The sequence below is a fragment of the Hemiscyllium ocellatum genome, chromosome 37 (assembly GCF_020745735.1).
Source record: "Hemiscyllium ocellatum isolate sHemOce1 chromosome 37, sHemOce1.pat.X.cur, whole genome shotgun sequence".
NCBI classification, from domain to species: Eukaryota; Metazoa; Chordata; class Chondrichthyes; order Orectolobiformes; family Hemiscylliidae; genus Hemiscyllium; species Hemiscyllium ocellatum.
In genome coordinates, this window is record NC_083437.1 from 43,761,692 (window position 1) to 43,780,069 (window position 18,378).

The window sequence follows — 18,378 nt, forward strand, 5'->3', positions numbered from 1 at the left end:
CACACACAAGTTCCCTATGCTATCCCTGATCGACCCTACTCTTTCTTTGATCATTCTCTTATTCCTCACATAAGTGTAAAATGCCTTTGTGTTCTCCCTAATCCGTTCTGCCAAGCCTTTCTCGTGCCCCCTCCTGGCTCTCCTCAGACCATTTTTAAGTTCCTTCCTCACCTGCCTGTAATCCTGTAGAACTGAGCTTGACCCTAGCTTCCTCCACCTGATGTAAGCTACCTTTGTCCTTTTGACGAGAAGCTCCACTGCTCTCGTCATCCAAGGTTCCTTTATCTCACCACTTCTTGCCTGTCTCAGAGGGACATATTTATTCATCACTTGCAACAACTGTTCCTTAAACAGTCTCCATATGTCTATAGTGCCTTTACCATGGAACAATTGCTCCCAATCCATGCTTCCTAACTCATGTCTAATCGCATCATAATTTCCTCTTCCCCAATTAAATATCCTCCCATTTTGCCTAATCCTCTCCTTCTCCATAGCTATGTAGAATGTGAGGCAGTTGTGGACACTATCACTAAAATGCTCTCCACCACAAGATCTGATACCTGCCTCGGCTCGTTTCCGAGCACAATGTCTAGAATGGCCTCTCCCCTCGTCGGCCTGTCAACGTACTGAGTTAGGAAACCCTCCTGAACACACCTTACAAAAACAGCTCCATTCAAATCTTCTGCTCGAAGGAGGTTCCAATCAATATTAGGAAAGTTAAAGTCACCCATTACAACAACCCTACTACGTCCACACTTTTCCAAAATCTGCCGATCTATGCTTTCTTCCATCTCCCTGCTGCTATTGGGGGGGCCTGTAGTAAACCCCTAAAGAGGTGACTGCTCCCTTGCTGTTCCTAATTTCCACCCATACTGACTCGATAGGCAGATCTTCATCAACAATGGAAGCTTCTGTAGCTGTGATACCCTCTCTGATTAGTAGTGCTACACCCCCTCCTCTTTTTCCCCTCTCCCTATTCTTTTTAAATGCTGTAAACCCTGGAACATCCAGCAACCATTCCTGCCCCTGAGAAACCCATGTCCCTGTTATGGCCACAACATCATAGCACCAGGTACTGATCCATGCTCTAAGTTCGTCACTTTTATTCCTGATACTCCTTGCGTTAAAGCAAACACACTTTAACTGATCCCTTGGTTCCTTCCCAGGAAAATCCTTCCCCCTAGCTGGTCTACCTCTTGCTATTGCCTCATCTGCATCAACTCTCACCTCCGGTATACAGCTCAGGTTCCCCCCCCCGCCATACTCGTTTAAACCCTGGTCTGATGAAAAGGCTGACACTGAGGAGTTGAAATGATACACAGATTCTGTTGGTCAAATATGATTTACATAGGTAAACGGAGTATTCAGACTCACACAAGCAAATCAGAGACTTGGTCGTGACATTGCCACAAGCTGTTTTATTCTGACAGATCTGATTCTTTCTTTCAGATGGCTATTCAGCAGATGACATTGTCTATAATTGGTCAGACAATCAGGACCAGATCCATGGACTGGACCAAATTCAGCTGGCTCAGTTTACAATAACCAACTATTACTTTGTCACAGAAATGACAAATTTCAAATCAGGTAAACACCAATTTTGATGGGAGTGATGATTAACTACCTAGTGAAGACAATACTGAACATTTTTTTTTATTCATGGGATGTATGTTGCTAGCTAGGCCAACATTTATTGTCTCTCTAGTTTAGATTACTTACAGTGTGGAAACAGGCCCTTCGGCCCTACAAGTCCACACCGACCCGCCGAAGCGCAACCCACCCATACCCCTACATTTACCCCTTACCTAACACTATGGGCAATTTAGCATGGCTGTGGGAGGAAACCGGAGCACCCGGAGGAAACCCACGCAGACACGGGGAGAACGTGCAAACTCCACACAGTCAGTCGCCTGAATCGGGAATTGAACCCGGGTCTCAGGCGCTGTGAGGCAGCAGTGCTAACCACTGTGCCACCGTGCCGCCCTCAAGTTGCCCTTGAGAAGATGGTGGTGAGCTGTCTTCTTGAAACGCTGCTGTCCTTGCATCCTGTGAGGATGCACCATCTCTATACCAGTGACTAGTATCTGAGCAAGTCTTTATGTCTTTTGGGATTGCTTGAAAAGCACAGTAACATGGCTCATCGTACACCAGGGCAGCAGGTGAATTTGCCTCTGAAATTCCTAAAACATCCAGTAAAAGTCAATCACACAGGCAATCAGAAGAAAGTCATCCCCATAGCAGAATGGAGGGAATCTCTGAATAAATGCTTATCTAATCACGGGCTAAAAATCACACAACACCAGGTTATAGTCCAACAGGTTTAATTGGAAGCACACTAGCTTTCGGAGTGACGCTCCTTCATCAGGTGATAGTGGAGGGCTCAATCCTAACACAGAATTTATAGCAAAAATTTACAGTGTGATGTAACTGAAATTATACATTGAAAAATTGATTGTCTGTAAGCCTTTCATCTGTTAGAATACAGTGATAGTTTCACTTCTTTCATGTGTAAATCACAAAACCTTTTTTAAAAAAGTTGCATTCTCAGGTTAGCTGTTAACAATGGTGATAGCGAGACAATATGTTGAAGGTGTTGGCCCCCTGTGTTCTCTGTCTATGCCATGATGTTTAGATTGATTCTAATGAAAAATGTGAGATAGCGGAGTTTTACATAAATTCATGCAGTTTTTGAGCAAAGTACAATTGTAAACCTGCAAGTACAAATTCACCCCACAAAATGTGTGTGTGTGTGTGTATATGTATAGTGCGATGGTGATCACCTGTAATGTGACATGAACCCAATGTCCTGGTTGAGGCTCTCCCTATGGGCAGTTTTTCTCTGCTGCCTGTCCCGAAGTCCACCTTGGAGGATGGTCACCCGAAGGTCCGAGGCTGAATGTCCTGGACCACTGAAGTGTTCCCCAACTGGGAGGGAACCCTCCTGTCTTTTGATTGTTGTGCGGTGCCTATTCATTCGTTGTCATAGCCTTTGCTCGGTTTCCCCAATGTACCATGCCTCCAAGCATCCTTGCCTGCAACGTATAAGACAGACAACATTGGCTGAGTCACATGGGTACCTGCCATGTGCAAGGTGGGAGGTGTCCCCACACGTAATGATGGTATCTATGTCCACACTCTGACACATCTTGCAGTACGTACAGTGACAGGGTTGTATGGAGATACCTCCCACCTTGTACGTGGCAGGTACCCATGTGACTCAGGCAACATTGTCTATCTTATATGTTGCAGGCAAGGATGCCCGGAGGCATGGTACACTGGGAAAACTGAGCAAAGGCAACGACAACGAATGAATAGGCACCGCACAACAATCAACAGACAGGAGGGTTCCCTCCCAGTTGGGGAACACTTCAGTGGTCCAGAACATTCAGTCTCAGACCTTCGGGTGACCATCCTCCAAGGTGGACTTCGGGACAGGCAGCAGAGAAAAGCGGCCGAGCAGAGGCTGATAGCAAAGTTCGGTACCCATAGGGAGGGGCTCAATCAGGACCTTGGGTTCATGTCACATTACAGGTGATCACCATTGCACTATACACACACACACACATTTTGTGGGGTGAATTTGTACTTGCAGGTTTACAATTGTACTTTGCTCAAAAGCTGCATGAATTTATGTAAAACTCCATTATCTCACATTATTCATTAGAATCAATCTAAACATCAGGTCATAGACAGAGAACACAGGGGGCCAACACCTTCAACATATTGTCGAGCTATCACCATTGTTAATAGCTAACCCGAGAATGCAACTTTTTAAAAAAAAGGTTTTGTGATTTACACATGAAAGAAGTTAAACTATCACATTATTCTAACAGATGAAAGGCTTAACAGACAATCAATTTTTCAATGTATAATTTCAGTTACATCACACTGTAAATTTTTGCTATAAATTTTGTGTTAGGATTTAGCCCTCCACTATCACCTGATGAAGGAGCGTTACTCTGAAAGCTAGTGTGCTTCCAATTAAACTTGTTGGACTATAACTTGGTGTTGTGTGATTTTTAACTTTCTACACCCCAGTCCAACACCGGCGTCTCCAAATAATCACAGGCTAGTTCTCTTTCACATTTGTTGCTGTTCAGTTCACTACTCAACCTATCAGCAGTAAATACAGGAGAGAATCAGCTTGTGATTGGAGGAGCAGTGAGCAGACTAGGGAGAAAAGGAAAGGAGGTGAGCAAAACTGTTGTCAAGGGAAGTAAAAGGCTGCAAGTGAAGAAAGAGGCTGCAAGGCATAGAGAGAATAAACGGACTGCAAGTGACAAGAAAGGGCTTCAAATAGGTTTGATGTAGAAAGAAGGTAAAGGGGAGAGGCAGTCTTTAAAAAGTCAGGGGGGCAAAGGGAGAGGGTATTTAACCTTATCAATAAAGGGAGACTCAGCTGGCTAGGATCAAGAAAACCTTTCTGCAAAGAAACAAGCTACCATTCTGGCCTGTCATTCCAGCCCAATAGACAACCCTGATACCTAAACACAAGCACTTCTCATCAGGATCACTTGGATGCTTCTCTGACCTGACATATTTAATTCCCAACATTACTTTTCTGCAGTCTCCATTACCTGTGTCACACTTACACATCCTAGCAATTCCAACTTAAATTAGGCTTCTAGGATCAGATTCACAATGCTGATTGGTTGGCGAGAGATGTTTGATTTGGAGAGACATTACTGTGAAGAATACACCCATTAATGTTGATTGACAGTTATGAGCCAGATCATAGATAAAAACATGATTTAAAAATGCACAACATCTGAAACAACTCTACAAATCAGTTAACAGTCATTTCTCAGGGTAACCTCCTGACCAATCAGTCAAACTACCTTGTTTAAGATTAAAACAAAGCTTGGCTGCTAATTGTCAATCAGCATTAATGGGTACATTCTGCATAACCACACCTCGTCAATCAGAGTCCACTTGCCAAACCAATCATCACTCTCCTCTCGTGTAATAAATGAGATTTTCCGCCTGAATTGATATTCTTGTGAATTGTTCTGATGAGTGCAAGATAAAAACCTTTGATAAAAATGTGTTTTTTCTTAGCAATGCTTAAGTTCTGTAAAACAAAATGACCAAGTTTGGGATAATGTTTGGCATAGACTGATTGGACTGAAGTGTCTATTTCCACGTTGTATGACTTGATGACAATATTTACTGAATTGGATCTATTGCATAAAACAGGCAGGTGTTCTAGATGTCCTGTGGCAGGTCCCATTTACATTGTTGCCTGTTGTGTTATCAAGCCTGTTGGGACAGTAAGGTGACTAACATCATTTTAAATGTACCATCCATGGTAGTTAATGTAAGTTAAAATCCAACTCTATGACGATAAAACTATAAAAAAAAAGGAACAGGAGCAGGAAATTCAGCATGAATGAGTCTGCTCCACCATTCAATAGGATCACAGCTAATCCAACATTCTTCATCATAACTTTCCAGCATTTTCTGCTTAACCCTTAATTCCCATCCTGATCAAGAATCTATCTCAGCCTTAAGTATACACAAAGACTCTGCCCCCACAGCTTTTTGTGGCAAAGAGTTCTAAAGACTGTCAACCCGCTAAGAGAAGAAATTCATCCTCATCTCAGTCTTAAATTGCTGTGCTCACGTCCTAGACTCTCCCATGAGGGGAAACATCTTCTCAGCTTCTACCCTGCCAAGCCCCTTAAGAATCCAATATCTTTCATTGAAACATCACTCATTCTTCTAAACTCCTGTGAGAAGAGTCTTAACCTTTACTCATAAGATGATGTCTCCATACCAGGGATCATCCAAGTGAATCTTCTCTATACTGCCTCCAAAGAAATGATACCTTTCCTTAAATAAGTGACCAAAACTGCTCACAGTGCTCCAGATGTGGTCTCACCAGCTCCTTGGACAGTTACAGTCAGACTTTTCTATCCTGATACTCCAAACCCAGTTGTAAAAATACTAAATCATCATCAGGAATATTTTTAGTATTAATGTCAATCATAAATTACTGCTTTAATGCAATTTATCTTTTTTCTCCTTATTCTTAAATATTTCTCTCCACAGTCCTGTTTTTTTAAAACTGATTCTATACCTCCTTATCCATTCTGACTGACATAGTCTGTGTATCACTATGTACCTAATTGTGAAGAATAAAATGTTTAACTTACATTTAATTTTCCATCTATCTGCTCCCCCCCCCCCCCCCCCCATTTACTTTAATGATAGAAGCAATAAAGTGTTTGCCATAGATGTGGTGAGTCACCTTTAATTTCATGATCCAACCATCATCAGCTGTTTTATCCATGACCTTCCCTCCATCATAAAATCAGAAGTGAGGATGTTCACCAATGATTGCACAATGTTCAACACCATTCGCGATGACTCAGATATTGAAGTAGTCCACGTTCAAATGCAACAAGATCTGGATAATATCCAGACTTGGGCTGACAAGTGGGAAGTAACATTCATGCCGTACAAATGCCAGGCTATGACAATCACCAATAAGAGACAATCTAATCATCACACCTTGACCAGAAGTTCAACTGGATTCACCACAAAAACAGTGTCTGTAAAAGCAGGTCAGAGGCTAGGAATACTGCAGTGAGTAACCCACCTCATGACACCCTCCCAAAGCCTGTCTATCACCTACAAGGCACAAGTCAGGAGTATGATGGAATACTCCCCACTTGCTTGGAATGATGCAGCTCCAACAACACTCAAGAAGCTCAACACCATCCAGCCTGATTGATTGGCACCACATTTCACTCCCTCCACCACCAACACTCAGTAACAACAGTGTACACTATCTATAAGATGCACTGCGGAAATTGACCAATGATCCTCAGACAGCACCGTCCAAACCCACGACCAGTTCCATCTAGGACAAGGGCAGCAGCTACATGGGAACACCGCCATCTTCAAGTTCACCTGCAAGCCCCTCATCATCCTGAATTGGAAATATAACACTGTTCCCTCACTATCGCTGGGTCAAAATCCTGAAATTCCCTCCCTAATGGCATTGTGAGTCAACCCACGGCAGATGGATTATAGGGGTTCAAGAAGGCAGTTCACCATCACTTTCTCAGGGGCAATTAGGGATGGGCAATAAATGCTGGCCTAGCCAGCGATGCCCAAATCCACAAAAATGAATTTTAAAAAAAGCTCACAACAAAACCAGAACATGATTGGTACCAACATGAAATTCCTTGATAATGCTCAAAGGGTTAAAAATTGAGCAAAGAGGTTAGTGAGGAGCTAAATTAATTTTGGTTCTTTAACTAGTTTTCCAATAAGGATGTTTCTAGATTGCCAGGTGAAGGGGATTAGTGAATTTGTACTTTTACTTCCTAGCTTCAATTCAATAGCATAGTTTTTAATTCCCCTCATCACAGACATCCCAGCTTCCAAATAGCTTGTTGAGCAAGACTGTTCTGTGATCTTTTAGCCCTTACTTTAACAGAACCATTGTTCAGCCAATTGTCAGGAACACAGTAGCAAAAAAACCATACAGGTTTTACCCAAGATGAACATATACACATTTGTAAACAGCAAAATCAAACTTGGCTTCCCAACACTTTACAATCTCTGTGGGCAGCTGAAACATTCCAAATTTTCCTGAACTCCTTTGGCTCTCAAGTGTGGATTTTAACATGAGCATGATTTCTGTCGAATGTACAATGTTACCAAATGGAGAATCAGAGTGTATTCAATAGTTCTAAAACCACTTGACAATAGGGCTGCTCTCATGTTAGAGAGAGATGACTGGTGGTCGTTTAACCTGAGGGTCACCACACCTCAAGTGAGGGGTGAGGCTGAGAAGGTGGAACCCATCTCCACTAATGGTGCTTGATTGATGGAGATAGATGTGATGGAGACAGCATGTGTAAACAGAGAAGCTCCTGGAAGCTGGGCTGTAAACCTAAATCAAGATATTTTGTGAATGCAAAGATATTTTGAAGCACAGTTAATGCACCTTGCCACACAGAGAAACTAGTGTCTTTTCTGAGTACTCTGAGGTAAATCGGATTTATAAAACATCCAACTTACAAGCAAATATACAATGTATATCTTCACCACACTGAATCATTTAGCTGCTGTGGAGGTTTTCATTTAAATATTTCTTCGATTAAGACAAAAGGCAGAAGGCCAGTGTCATTGTAATATTAATCTTGGTTTCATAAAACACAGACAGCCCAACCAGAGCAAGTATAGGGTTAAAATAGGAACAGTCAGGCTGAAGGTACAAACACAAATAAAACAATCTTTATCCTTAATCTTTTGTTTGAATTTTGCCAAACACATAGGTGATCCAGTTCATCCAAACCCTCTAATCCATTAAGCATCTGGCTCATACAGTGGGATTTAATTAATCAATAGCAAACAGGAAAATAGTATTTATGTGTTATTAATCAGGTCAAACAGTTTAAGTCACTTTTACAATTTCTTCTTTTTTTGTTCTTTTTCAACCATCATTCAGCTGCCCATCCATCTACCTCCTGATCACCACCAGTAAGATATTGCAGCAGAAAACTCTGATCAATTTTGCTGTCCCTCACACCTCACCTAATACTTGCAGACAGCAGATTACTGGACCAGATGGAGCCTCACAGCCAAGTCTGCTCCAGTCCACAATCAGCATTCCAATGTGCACATTCTTCCCCACAGGCTCAATAAGCAACGGCCATAGCAGGAAGATTCCACAGCTTTCTAACATCCATGTGCTTGTAAAGCTCAGCTGATTCATTGCTTTGTGAGAACCAAGGCTACAGCCTTCCCAAGGGAGTACTCAGTGTTGCTTTTAACAATTGAATCACTGCATACTGTGGACAGCTTTTAAAAGTCTCCCTAGATTCTGTTTCAGAACTAGTGCTCAAAGTATAAACCATTACAGTTTTTAAAAAAAGACATAAATAAATAATTGAAAAGAAACAGTTTTAAATAGGATGAGATAAGGGAAGAAAAATAAATTGATAAGAATAACTATTTAATAATACCAACAGTAATATAAAATTAACTAAATGGCTTTTAGAGAAGGAAATCTGCTGTCCTTACCTACATGTAACTGCAGACCTACGCAATGCGGTTGTCACTTAACTTCCCTCTGAATTGGCCCTGGGGTAAGCCACTCAGTTGGACAGGCTAGACAATATTTGCAAGCAGTGCCCATATCCCATGAATGAATTAAACATTCTGTTTTTCTTATTTCTATTAATAACATTAAAATAATGTTCTGATCCAGGTAAGCTTTCTAAACATGACTTGACTGTCAAATCTACAGTGTGTTTCAGTATTATTTGGCATTGAGTCACACATTTCTGGTTCATACCAGTTTTAGCTGGTGGTGACCCCACAGTTAGCTCCAGTGTCCATGAGCTTCCAGGCAAATTAGTTGCTATTCCAAATCATTATGCATCAGCCTGTGTTGGAACATGCCTGTGCTCAAATCCACTTTGGATTTAATTCCTCTGCTCCTCCTACCCAGGTGAATTTTTCAGTGATACTCGTGGTATGATCCCGAGTGATGTTACTACTGAACAAGTCAAACAGTGATTCAATCTAGCTTGGATTTTCTTTTTTGGTTTGTTTATGTAGTGATCTTCCCCTGAGATATAACCTCAAACTGATGCATACCCCTTTTAACAATAAAACAGAAGCTTATCACATGCAAAAAAACAAGATATCTACATACTTAGTTTGAAAGATTCAAAACACATGGCAAGACAAAATCTCACAACCTGCCACATCATCACTTTACAGTTAAACAAAATCCTGAGAAATTCTTGTTCCCGATTAAATCTGTTAGTTTAATTTAACTGCTTCTTCTCAATTCCTGACCTGTAAGAAATGATGTGTTTTTAATGAATAAGCTTACAACTGAGAGTATATACTTTCTCTGCTTTGAACAACCAATGCAGTTTTCTAATCAACCAATCCTGATCAGGAAGTTTCCAAAAATGGGTTCTTGGAGATAGCTTATTGCCTTAACTAATCTAAATTTTTTTCTTTTCTAAGAAAGATAGTAGTTTGCTTTCTAGTTTAGTCAGGTCTCCTTTCAATTGAACCCCTAAAGTTTTTGAACTAAATTTGGGAAAAATAAAGCTTGTTTATCCTAGATCCTATTACAGCTAATGGCTTAATGTTTGCACTCTCCAGTCCTAAAACCCTACCATCTAAACAAATTTCCATTAACACTGCAGGAGGCCTTGCAGTCATCTGCTGTCTAAGACTTTCTGGTTTTAAGTCACAGTTCCAGAAAGACTGACCTAATTAATTTTAATTCCCTTTACAAAAACAAATCAACATATATATATATGCCACTAGTTTGAAATTCAAACTCAAAAAATAAATTTGTATATTTAAATCACAAATCAGATTAGATTCCCTACAGTATGGAAACAGGCCCTTCAGCCCAACAAGTCCACACCAACCCTCTGAAGAGTAACCCACCCAGACCCATTCCCCTACCCTATATTTAGCTTTGACCAATGCACCTATCACTATGGGCAATTTAGCAATGACTAATTCACCTGACCTGCACATCTTTGGATTGTGGGAGGAAACTGGAGCACCCAGAGGAAGCCCATCAGACACGGGGAGAATGTGCAAACTCCACATAGACGAGGTGGGAATTGAACCCAGGTTCCTGGCAGTGTGAGGCAGCACTGCTAACCCACCATGCTGCCCTAAACCTTTAATCATATTTATGACATTTAAGCACAAAGCAATGTTAATCAGATGTGACACTTGAAGTTGCTCAATGCCCGTGGAGCTGGCCTGGAGAAGGAACCAACACCTTCCCAAAAGGAGACAAGAAAGTGGACACCAAGTAGCTGGGTTGTGTCTGTTTCAATAACAAGCTTTTGCAGACTATGTACAATAAATCTTTCTCCACTTTTCTAAGATTAATCTTTGTTGTTCTTCCAGCAGGTCAATTTCCACGGTTAAGTCTTCATTTCCAGTTACGGAGGAATAGGGGGGTTTATATCATTCAATCGTACATGCCTTCGATCTTGTTGGTGGCAATGTCTTGGGTATCGTTCTGGATCAGTCAGTCTGCAGTACCTGCACGTGTTTCCTTAGGTAAATATACTGGTGAATATGCATCAGCTTTGCTTTGGCTTCCAAAACAGCTAATAGTTCACTTTTAGTCTTATTCTCTTATGTTAATTTCTTTGTTGTTTGAATCATGTTTGTACATATCACTGAATCAGAGATTGTTATGGTACAAAAGGGGGCCATTCACCCCGTCATGCCTGTACGGGTTCTATTACCTCCTGTATTTTCCCGCTATCCCTGCAAACTGTTTCAATCCAAAAGGTCTATGTAAGTCTTTGAAAAGCACAATAATACTTGTACAATAATATTAGGAATAATCCTTTTCTAATGCAATAGTACAGCACTGAGACAATGCAGCACTTCTGGAGGTACCTTCTTTACAAGCTGTTTGAACCAAACCTGAATCTTCCCTTTCTAGGAACATTTAAAATTCAATGATCCTTTGTGATACAGAGCAGTGCGTTCCCTTAATAGGTGACAAAAGAAACTTGACATTCATGTCATGTTTAAGGGAGCCCATTGTGTGCTGTTGACTTCCATTTTGCCTTTTGTTGCCATAGCAATTACACTTTAAAAGCAAAGAGATCTTGGGTTCATGAAACATGCTGTTTTAAATGCGTTCTTTCTTTATCTTTTGCGTGTGCTCCTTCTAAGGGCTGTTCCTTGTTGCAAGTGCTCCATCACAGGAGCAGCCCAACAGTCTCAAAGTTCATAGACTGCATTTCCTAAAAAAAAGTCACATCGCTAAGAACTAAGATGGTAATGCAAAATCTTATTCAGCTTAAGAAATAAGAAATGGGAACAGGAAGAGGATGTTTGGGTCTTTGAGCCTGCTCCCAAATCACAAGAAGATCCGACCTTCAGTCAAATCATCAGTTGAATTTATTTACCTTGAAAGCAGTGAGTGTGTGGATGTACAAAATGTCATCAAACTAGTTTGTGTTAAGCGGGGTACAACTGTGTGGGGAATCTCTCTACAAGATCAAATAATATCACCTGCACCATTGTATTTTGATGGTAGAAGAAAATTGAAAGCTGAATTTTTGCACTGACTCTCATTTTATGAAGTAATTTTGATTTAAATTGAGGCAATTGAGATTTAAGATTAGAAGGGATTTAATTTCCTTCATCGTGCTGAATATGGCCTGTTTCCACACTGTCAGGTTTCTGTGAGCATTAAAGTAGTTAACGCTGTGCCAATTAAAACCAATTTAAACAAAAAGGTGGAATGTCTTCTTGAATGGGATGTTAAGTCAAACTGAAAGGCAGAATAATTTAAAGAACTATATTCAACATGGTGGTTCCTGAATTGCCTGCATGGAAAAATCATTCTAAGGAAGCCAGGGGGTAGACCATTTCCATATGGAATATAATGTTTCTATATATTTTATGCATAGGAATATGCTCAAGCATTCCTTGCACAAAGGGCTCTAAAGTGTCAGGGATTTGACATAGAGTATGCTTAATCACTGGACTGAGCTACAAATCCTGAAGAGGGACTGAGAGCCCGACATTCCCATCACTCACCAGTTTAGCAAAGTTATGAGGTCGGAATGTTACTTATCATCCAAGTTACAGTTAAATGGAAATTGTAGCATGGGCACTCTGGAGATCTGCTCAGTTTATCTTTTGGATTGAGGAGAAAAAAATTTACAGATATTTTCTCCTATGACTGATTGGGAGATGGTGATGGTGTGAGTTGTTGATAAAAACGTGATTGTATGGGGTGAATCTGGCACCCACAATGCACAAACATTGAAAAGCTGTCACCACCGAAATGAAAAATCATAGATTGAGTTCTAGTAAGTTCAAGAACCATGAATCAGAAGCATATCCCATTAATTCAAAAGGCTGATTTATTTTAACATATTTGTTCTAGGTATTACAACAGTGTTGACCATGACAACATTGATGATCAGTGCAAGGAAATCTCTCCCCAGAGCATCTGCAATTAAAGCACTGGATGTATATTTCTGGATCTGTTATGTCTTTGTTTTTGCTGCTCTTGTTGAATATGCCTTTGCACATTTTAATGCAGACTACATGAGAAAGCAACGTGCAAAAATTAAGGCCAATAAATCATGTGTGGAGGTGAGTCGTGTAACACAGCACTCAATTAATTTAAAGAGGAAATATGTATTTTAGGCTGAGATCATGATGAATATACATGGGTATGGATCAATTTTAATTGGTTGGAGTCTGAAATTAAACCTTGAGTTAGATAAAGTATATTGTTTCTCTCTTTTTACCCTGAAGCCTCATATTACCTCGCCACACCTGGCTTTCCTCAGTTGACTGGTCTTTGTGAGGACTGGGAGGTATCACAGCCAGACTTGGTCACATCATCACCCGATGTTCTCACACAGAACATTAATGGAGAGGATGTGGCAGAGTGTTCCAGAGTAGAAACCCTTGCTGAATTTTCCTTGTTTATATTGGGGTTGTTGAACAAAGTTGTTACAATCCTCAAAAAGCACAGGCCATTCTTATAAGCAATAGGAAAGAAAGCTGTTGTTGTGATTCAGGTTACATAAGGCACTGAACAATGTCTGTGTCACCGGGAGGCTTGACCATTTATACAGTCATAGTCGTGTAGTCATACAGCATGGAAACAGACCCTTTGGTCCAACCAGTCTGTACTGATCATGTTCCCAAACTAAACTAGTCCCACCTGCCTGCTCCTGGCCCATATCCCTCCAAACATTTCTTATTTGTGTACTTATCCAAATGTCCTTTAAACATTGTAACTGTACCGCATCCTGTGGAAGTTGATTCCATAAACAAACCACTCTGTAAAAAATTTAGTCCTTGTCTTTTTTTAAATTTTTCTCCTCTTACCTTAAAAATTATGCCCCTAGTCTTGAACTTCTTCCACCCTGGTGGAAAGATGCCTTATCTGTATCCCTCATGATTTTATAAATCCCTATAAAATCACTCCTATTCTCCAGTGAAAAAGCCCCAGCCTATCCAGTCTGTCTTTATCATTGAAACCCTCCAGTCCTGGCAACATCCTGATAAATATTTGCTGAACCCTCTCTAGCTTAATAGTATCCTTCCTATAACAGAGGTTGCTGATATGTTTGATAAAATTATTATCTTTGTGTATTGGCCGAATTCCAGCTTGTCGTATTTATACCTCCTGATTTTGTCTTTATTCCAGGCAATTAAGAGAAATGGAAAGGATGCGATAGTTCTGTTCTCCTTATCAGCGGCTGGGGTGAACAAGGAATTGCTCATGTCCAACAGACTGCACCGGGCTCATAGGATTCTTCATGGAGATGAAATTAAAAATGGAAAGACAAGGGCAAATAAACACAACTCAAAGTCCAGCAATAAACTTACTCTGAAGTCTGTATTCAAACCTATTGATTCTGACACCATTGACATTTATGCAAGGGCCGTTTTTCCAGCTGCTTTTGCGGCTGTCAATGTTATTTACTGGGTCGCATACACCATGTAAACTGGCCCCAGCATCATATTGTACAGGAAGCAGTTACATGTACATGAACATAGAACATACGCATGATGCCAAGTATCCAGAGCCTTTGATCTGAATCCTTTGACATGTCAAGGAAGCATTTGATAAATGTATATAAGTAGTAAATAATGAAATGTGATTACTGTGACATGATGAGATTTCTGTCTGCCATTATCCCTCGTTTATCAGTCTTTTGCCCTGGTAATCTCAACATTTTAAGAATGAATTAAGTCAGCAAATCATTAATTTGAAGATGCAATAACCTGTACTTCGGAAATGATAAAGTTCATTTAATTTAACAGTGTTGGACCGTTTTTATATATTTTTTCTACATCCTTATAATTATCTAGAATTTTATCAATTATTTTCTCCATTTTGAGACAATCATGTGTTAGGTTCAAATGGTCTCTAATCTAGTGTAATCTCTGCATTATTTTTCATGTCGAATCAAGGCACTGGCAAATAATATTTTTTAATCCATTTTTTATCTCTTTATTGTTAATGTTTGAAAATGTCATAGTGAAGAATTTTGTTCTTCATAAAGTTGTAATTGTGAGCACTCCCAAGTTTGATACAATGTATCAGAATAGGAGCAGTGATAGGCTATTCAACTCTTGATCCGTCACCATTCTCCACCATAGCTAATCATTTATCTCAGCATTACATTCCCACATTAACCCTATATCCCTTAAGTGTAGAAGTTGGGACATGTTGCGGTTTTACAGAATATTGGGCGGCACAGTGGCTCAGTGGTTAGCACTGCTGCCTCGCAGCGCCAGGGACCTGGGTTCTTTTCCAGCTTCGAGTAATTGTCTGGGTAGAGTTTGCACATTCTCCCTGTGTCTGCATGAGCCTCCTCCAAAGATATGCAGGTTAAGTGGATTGACCATGCTAAATTGCCCTGTAGTGTACAGGAATATACAGGTTAGGTGGATTGGCCTTGGGAAAGGTGGGATTTTAGTGATAGGGTCTGGGTGGGATCCTCTTTGGAGGGTCATTTGGACTTGATGGGCCAAATGGCCTGCTTCCATACTGTAGGACTTTTCCTAATTAGAATACTTTCTAGATTATAAAAAAAGCATAAAACAAGAGGAATGGGGAGCTGAGATAGCAAGGTAAGGATTACAATGCAATATTTTTCTTGATGACTGAATTCTACAGCAAGAAGTGTATTCCATGTGTTGATGTGCACAAAGATTGTTTGCACCAATTGCAGAGACTGTAAGTCAATTGTATTTAGTTCATAGAATCATACAGTACAGAACAGGTCCTTCAGCCTATCGAGTCTGAAAATACACTATCGTCTTCACTAGTCCCACTTTCACACATCAGGACCACAGCCTTGAATGTTATGAGACTTCAACTGCTTATCTAAGTAAATTTTCAAGATTGTGATATTACCTGCCTAAACTCTCCCAGGCCATGCATTCCAGACCCCACCAGCCTTTGAGTGAATCATTTGTCCTCCATTCCCTCTAAACCTCTTGCCTTTCACTTTAAAAATGTGCCCCTTTTTCTTGACCGTTTGATTAAGTGAAACAGTCCCTTTCTATTGACCCTGTTCAGAGAATGCAGACAGTACTACCGTGAATAAAAGCAAAATACTGCAGCTGTTGGAAATGTGAAATAAACACGGTGCTTGAGAAACTCTGTAGATCTGACGATATCTGTGGAGAGAGAGAAACAGAATTATTCCTCACAATGTGTTCCACTCACTCCTCCTTCCCCTCTGTCAACAGCATTAAAAATATCATTTTCTGATCTCTTCCAGTTCTGAAGAAGTCATATCAAACTCAGAATGTATTACTTGATTTGTAAATCATGCTGATTCATTACCCCCCACCATAACATTCGGATGTAAGAAGCTAAAGATGCCATCTATGAAGGATGAGGACAGCGCAGAGTAGGTTACAGTACAAGACAGGACTGGAGAGCACCCAATAATCAATGCTTATTGAAGCAGGGAGTCCTCAGTAAGGCAAAGATTTTATTGGAAGGTTATTCTGAGTATACACCACAATGTGAATTACATTCATCACCAACTGAGGGAGGTGAAAACTTATGAGGAAGAAGTACCAGCTGCCTGAAACATTGCGTGAAAGGTTTAATTGTCGAGAATGTGACTTCATTGGAAACACTATCCCCCAATCCTACATTTCAGTATGGTACAGCTCCTCAGGCAATTACCATCCAGTAGCAAAGACGGAATGAGCTGCAGCTTTTCCTGTACAAAACCCTGAATATGTTAAGTTCAATGATATTTCCAGAGATACTCAGAATCAGTATTATCCTCAATATTTATGTTTTTACCTGTTTCCAGGCTGCCATTAATGTATAAGAGCTCGGAGCAGGAGGAGGCCAACTGGCCTTTCAAGCCTGCTCCCCCATTCAATAAGATCATGGCTGACTTCTTCATGGACTCAGCTCCACGGTACCCATCTGTTCACTGTGACCCTTCATTCCTTTACTGTTCAAAAATCTGAACACTTTGTCTTCAGTGTCATAGCTGATTTTTGAAATCTCAAATCTGCTTTTTACCCAATTCTCACATCCCTTCGATGTCCTTTATTTCTAAACAATTATCAATCTCTGTCTTGAATTTACACAATGACTGGACATTCACAACCCTTGGTGAAAATTCAAAGATGCACAGCTCTCTAAACAAAAAGAAAAAAAACAAAGAACTGTTGGAAATCAGAAACAAAAACAGAAATTGCTAAGAAAACTCAGCAGGTCTGTCAGCATCTATGGAGAGAAAGCTGAGTTAACGTTTTGGATCCAGTGACTCTGCTTTAGAACTAAACAATGATATTTTTCTTCAATTCACTCCCAAATGGAAGACCCTTTATCCTGACCCTGTGACCCCATGTTCTAGATGTGCGAGCCAAGAAAAACACCTTTCCTCATCCACCCTTCTGAATTTTCTAAGAATCGTATGTTTCAATGAGTTCACTCTCACTCAATAGCAGGAAAAATCTGTGGCAATACTTCCCAGTCAAGGCTGATGTTCTGTCAATGGCTAAAGCTCCTTTTAAATTGGCTCAAAACAAGCAGGGCAGGAGGCAGGGAGAGAAAGGTAAACAAAATGATTACAACATTTAAAATGACCAGAAAATAAAAAGTGCTGGAATAGGTAGGAGAGACTAAAATGTAAGGAAGACAGAATGAAAGATGATCAACAGAACAAGCACAGATTTTATCAAGAAAACGTGGCTTCAAAGTTTGAGATAAATCATAAAGATGATGGCAGTGGTTGATATTTCACTTCTGTAATATTAGCTTTTATGTCAATGTTACAGAGTAAGAGGCAAAACCAGTCTCCTCAGGGAGGCAGGAGTCTACATTTTGCTCATGTGTGCCCTTGGGTTGATCCCTATTTCCGAGTTACCAGAAAGACATTGTTTCCACTCTTCACTTCTTTATTCAATGATCATGAGAAACAGAATATGTATACAGACGTCTGTATGCTTCAAGGTACAATATCAGTTTAAAATGAGAGCATTTAACATATAAACAAGAATACAAGCATATACAAAAAGGCCAGCCCAGTGGGTGTGTACTGATGCCAGCACAGTGTTGCATATTTGAGGTATGTGAAATACTGGGGGAAGAACACCTCAATGTGGCTCACACTATTAGATCCACCTTCCTGTCATGATAGAGTCTGGAGGTTGAGGTAGATATTTGCAGTAATCAACCTGCATGAAAAGAAACAAATGAGCAAACATTAATCTCCACATAATGACAAAGGAAGACCATGAGCCCTAACCATCCACAAAGAGTAACCAGGACATTCACATCAGAGTCACGTCACTCATGCTCTCCAGGGCTGACCTGCCCAAGTTGGTGAAGGCAGT

General features: G+C 40.4%; 1 protein-coding gene across 1 annotated transcript in view; it reads left to right on the forward strand.

Moving 5' to 3' along the window:
- Positions 1-14,720, forward strand: part of gabrd (gamma-aminobutyric acid type A receptor subunit delta) — a 56,124-nt gene extending 41,404 nt beyond the window's left edge. Inside the window, exons 6-9 of the mRNA XM_060851829.1 lie at positions 1,450-1,587; positions 10,912-11,067; positions 12,923-13,134; positions 14,204-14,720. Of these exons, the coding sequence (XP_060707812.1) occupies positions 1,450-1,587; positions 10,912-11,067; positions 12,923-13,134; positions 14,204-14,503 (806 nt within the window). The 3' untranslated portion in view covers positions 14,504-14,720. The remainder of the gene's footprint in view (positions 1-1,449; positions 1,588-10,911; positions 11,068-12,922; positions 13,135-14,203) is intronic.
- The last annotated feature ends 3,658 nt before the right edge of the window (positions 14,721-18,378 follow it).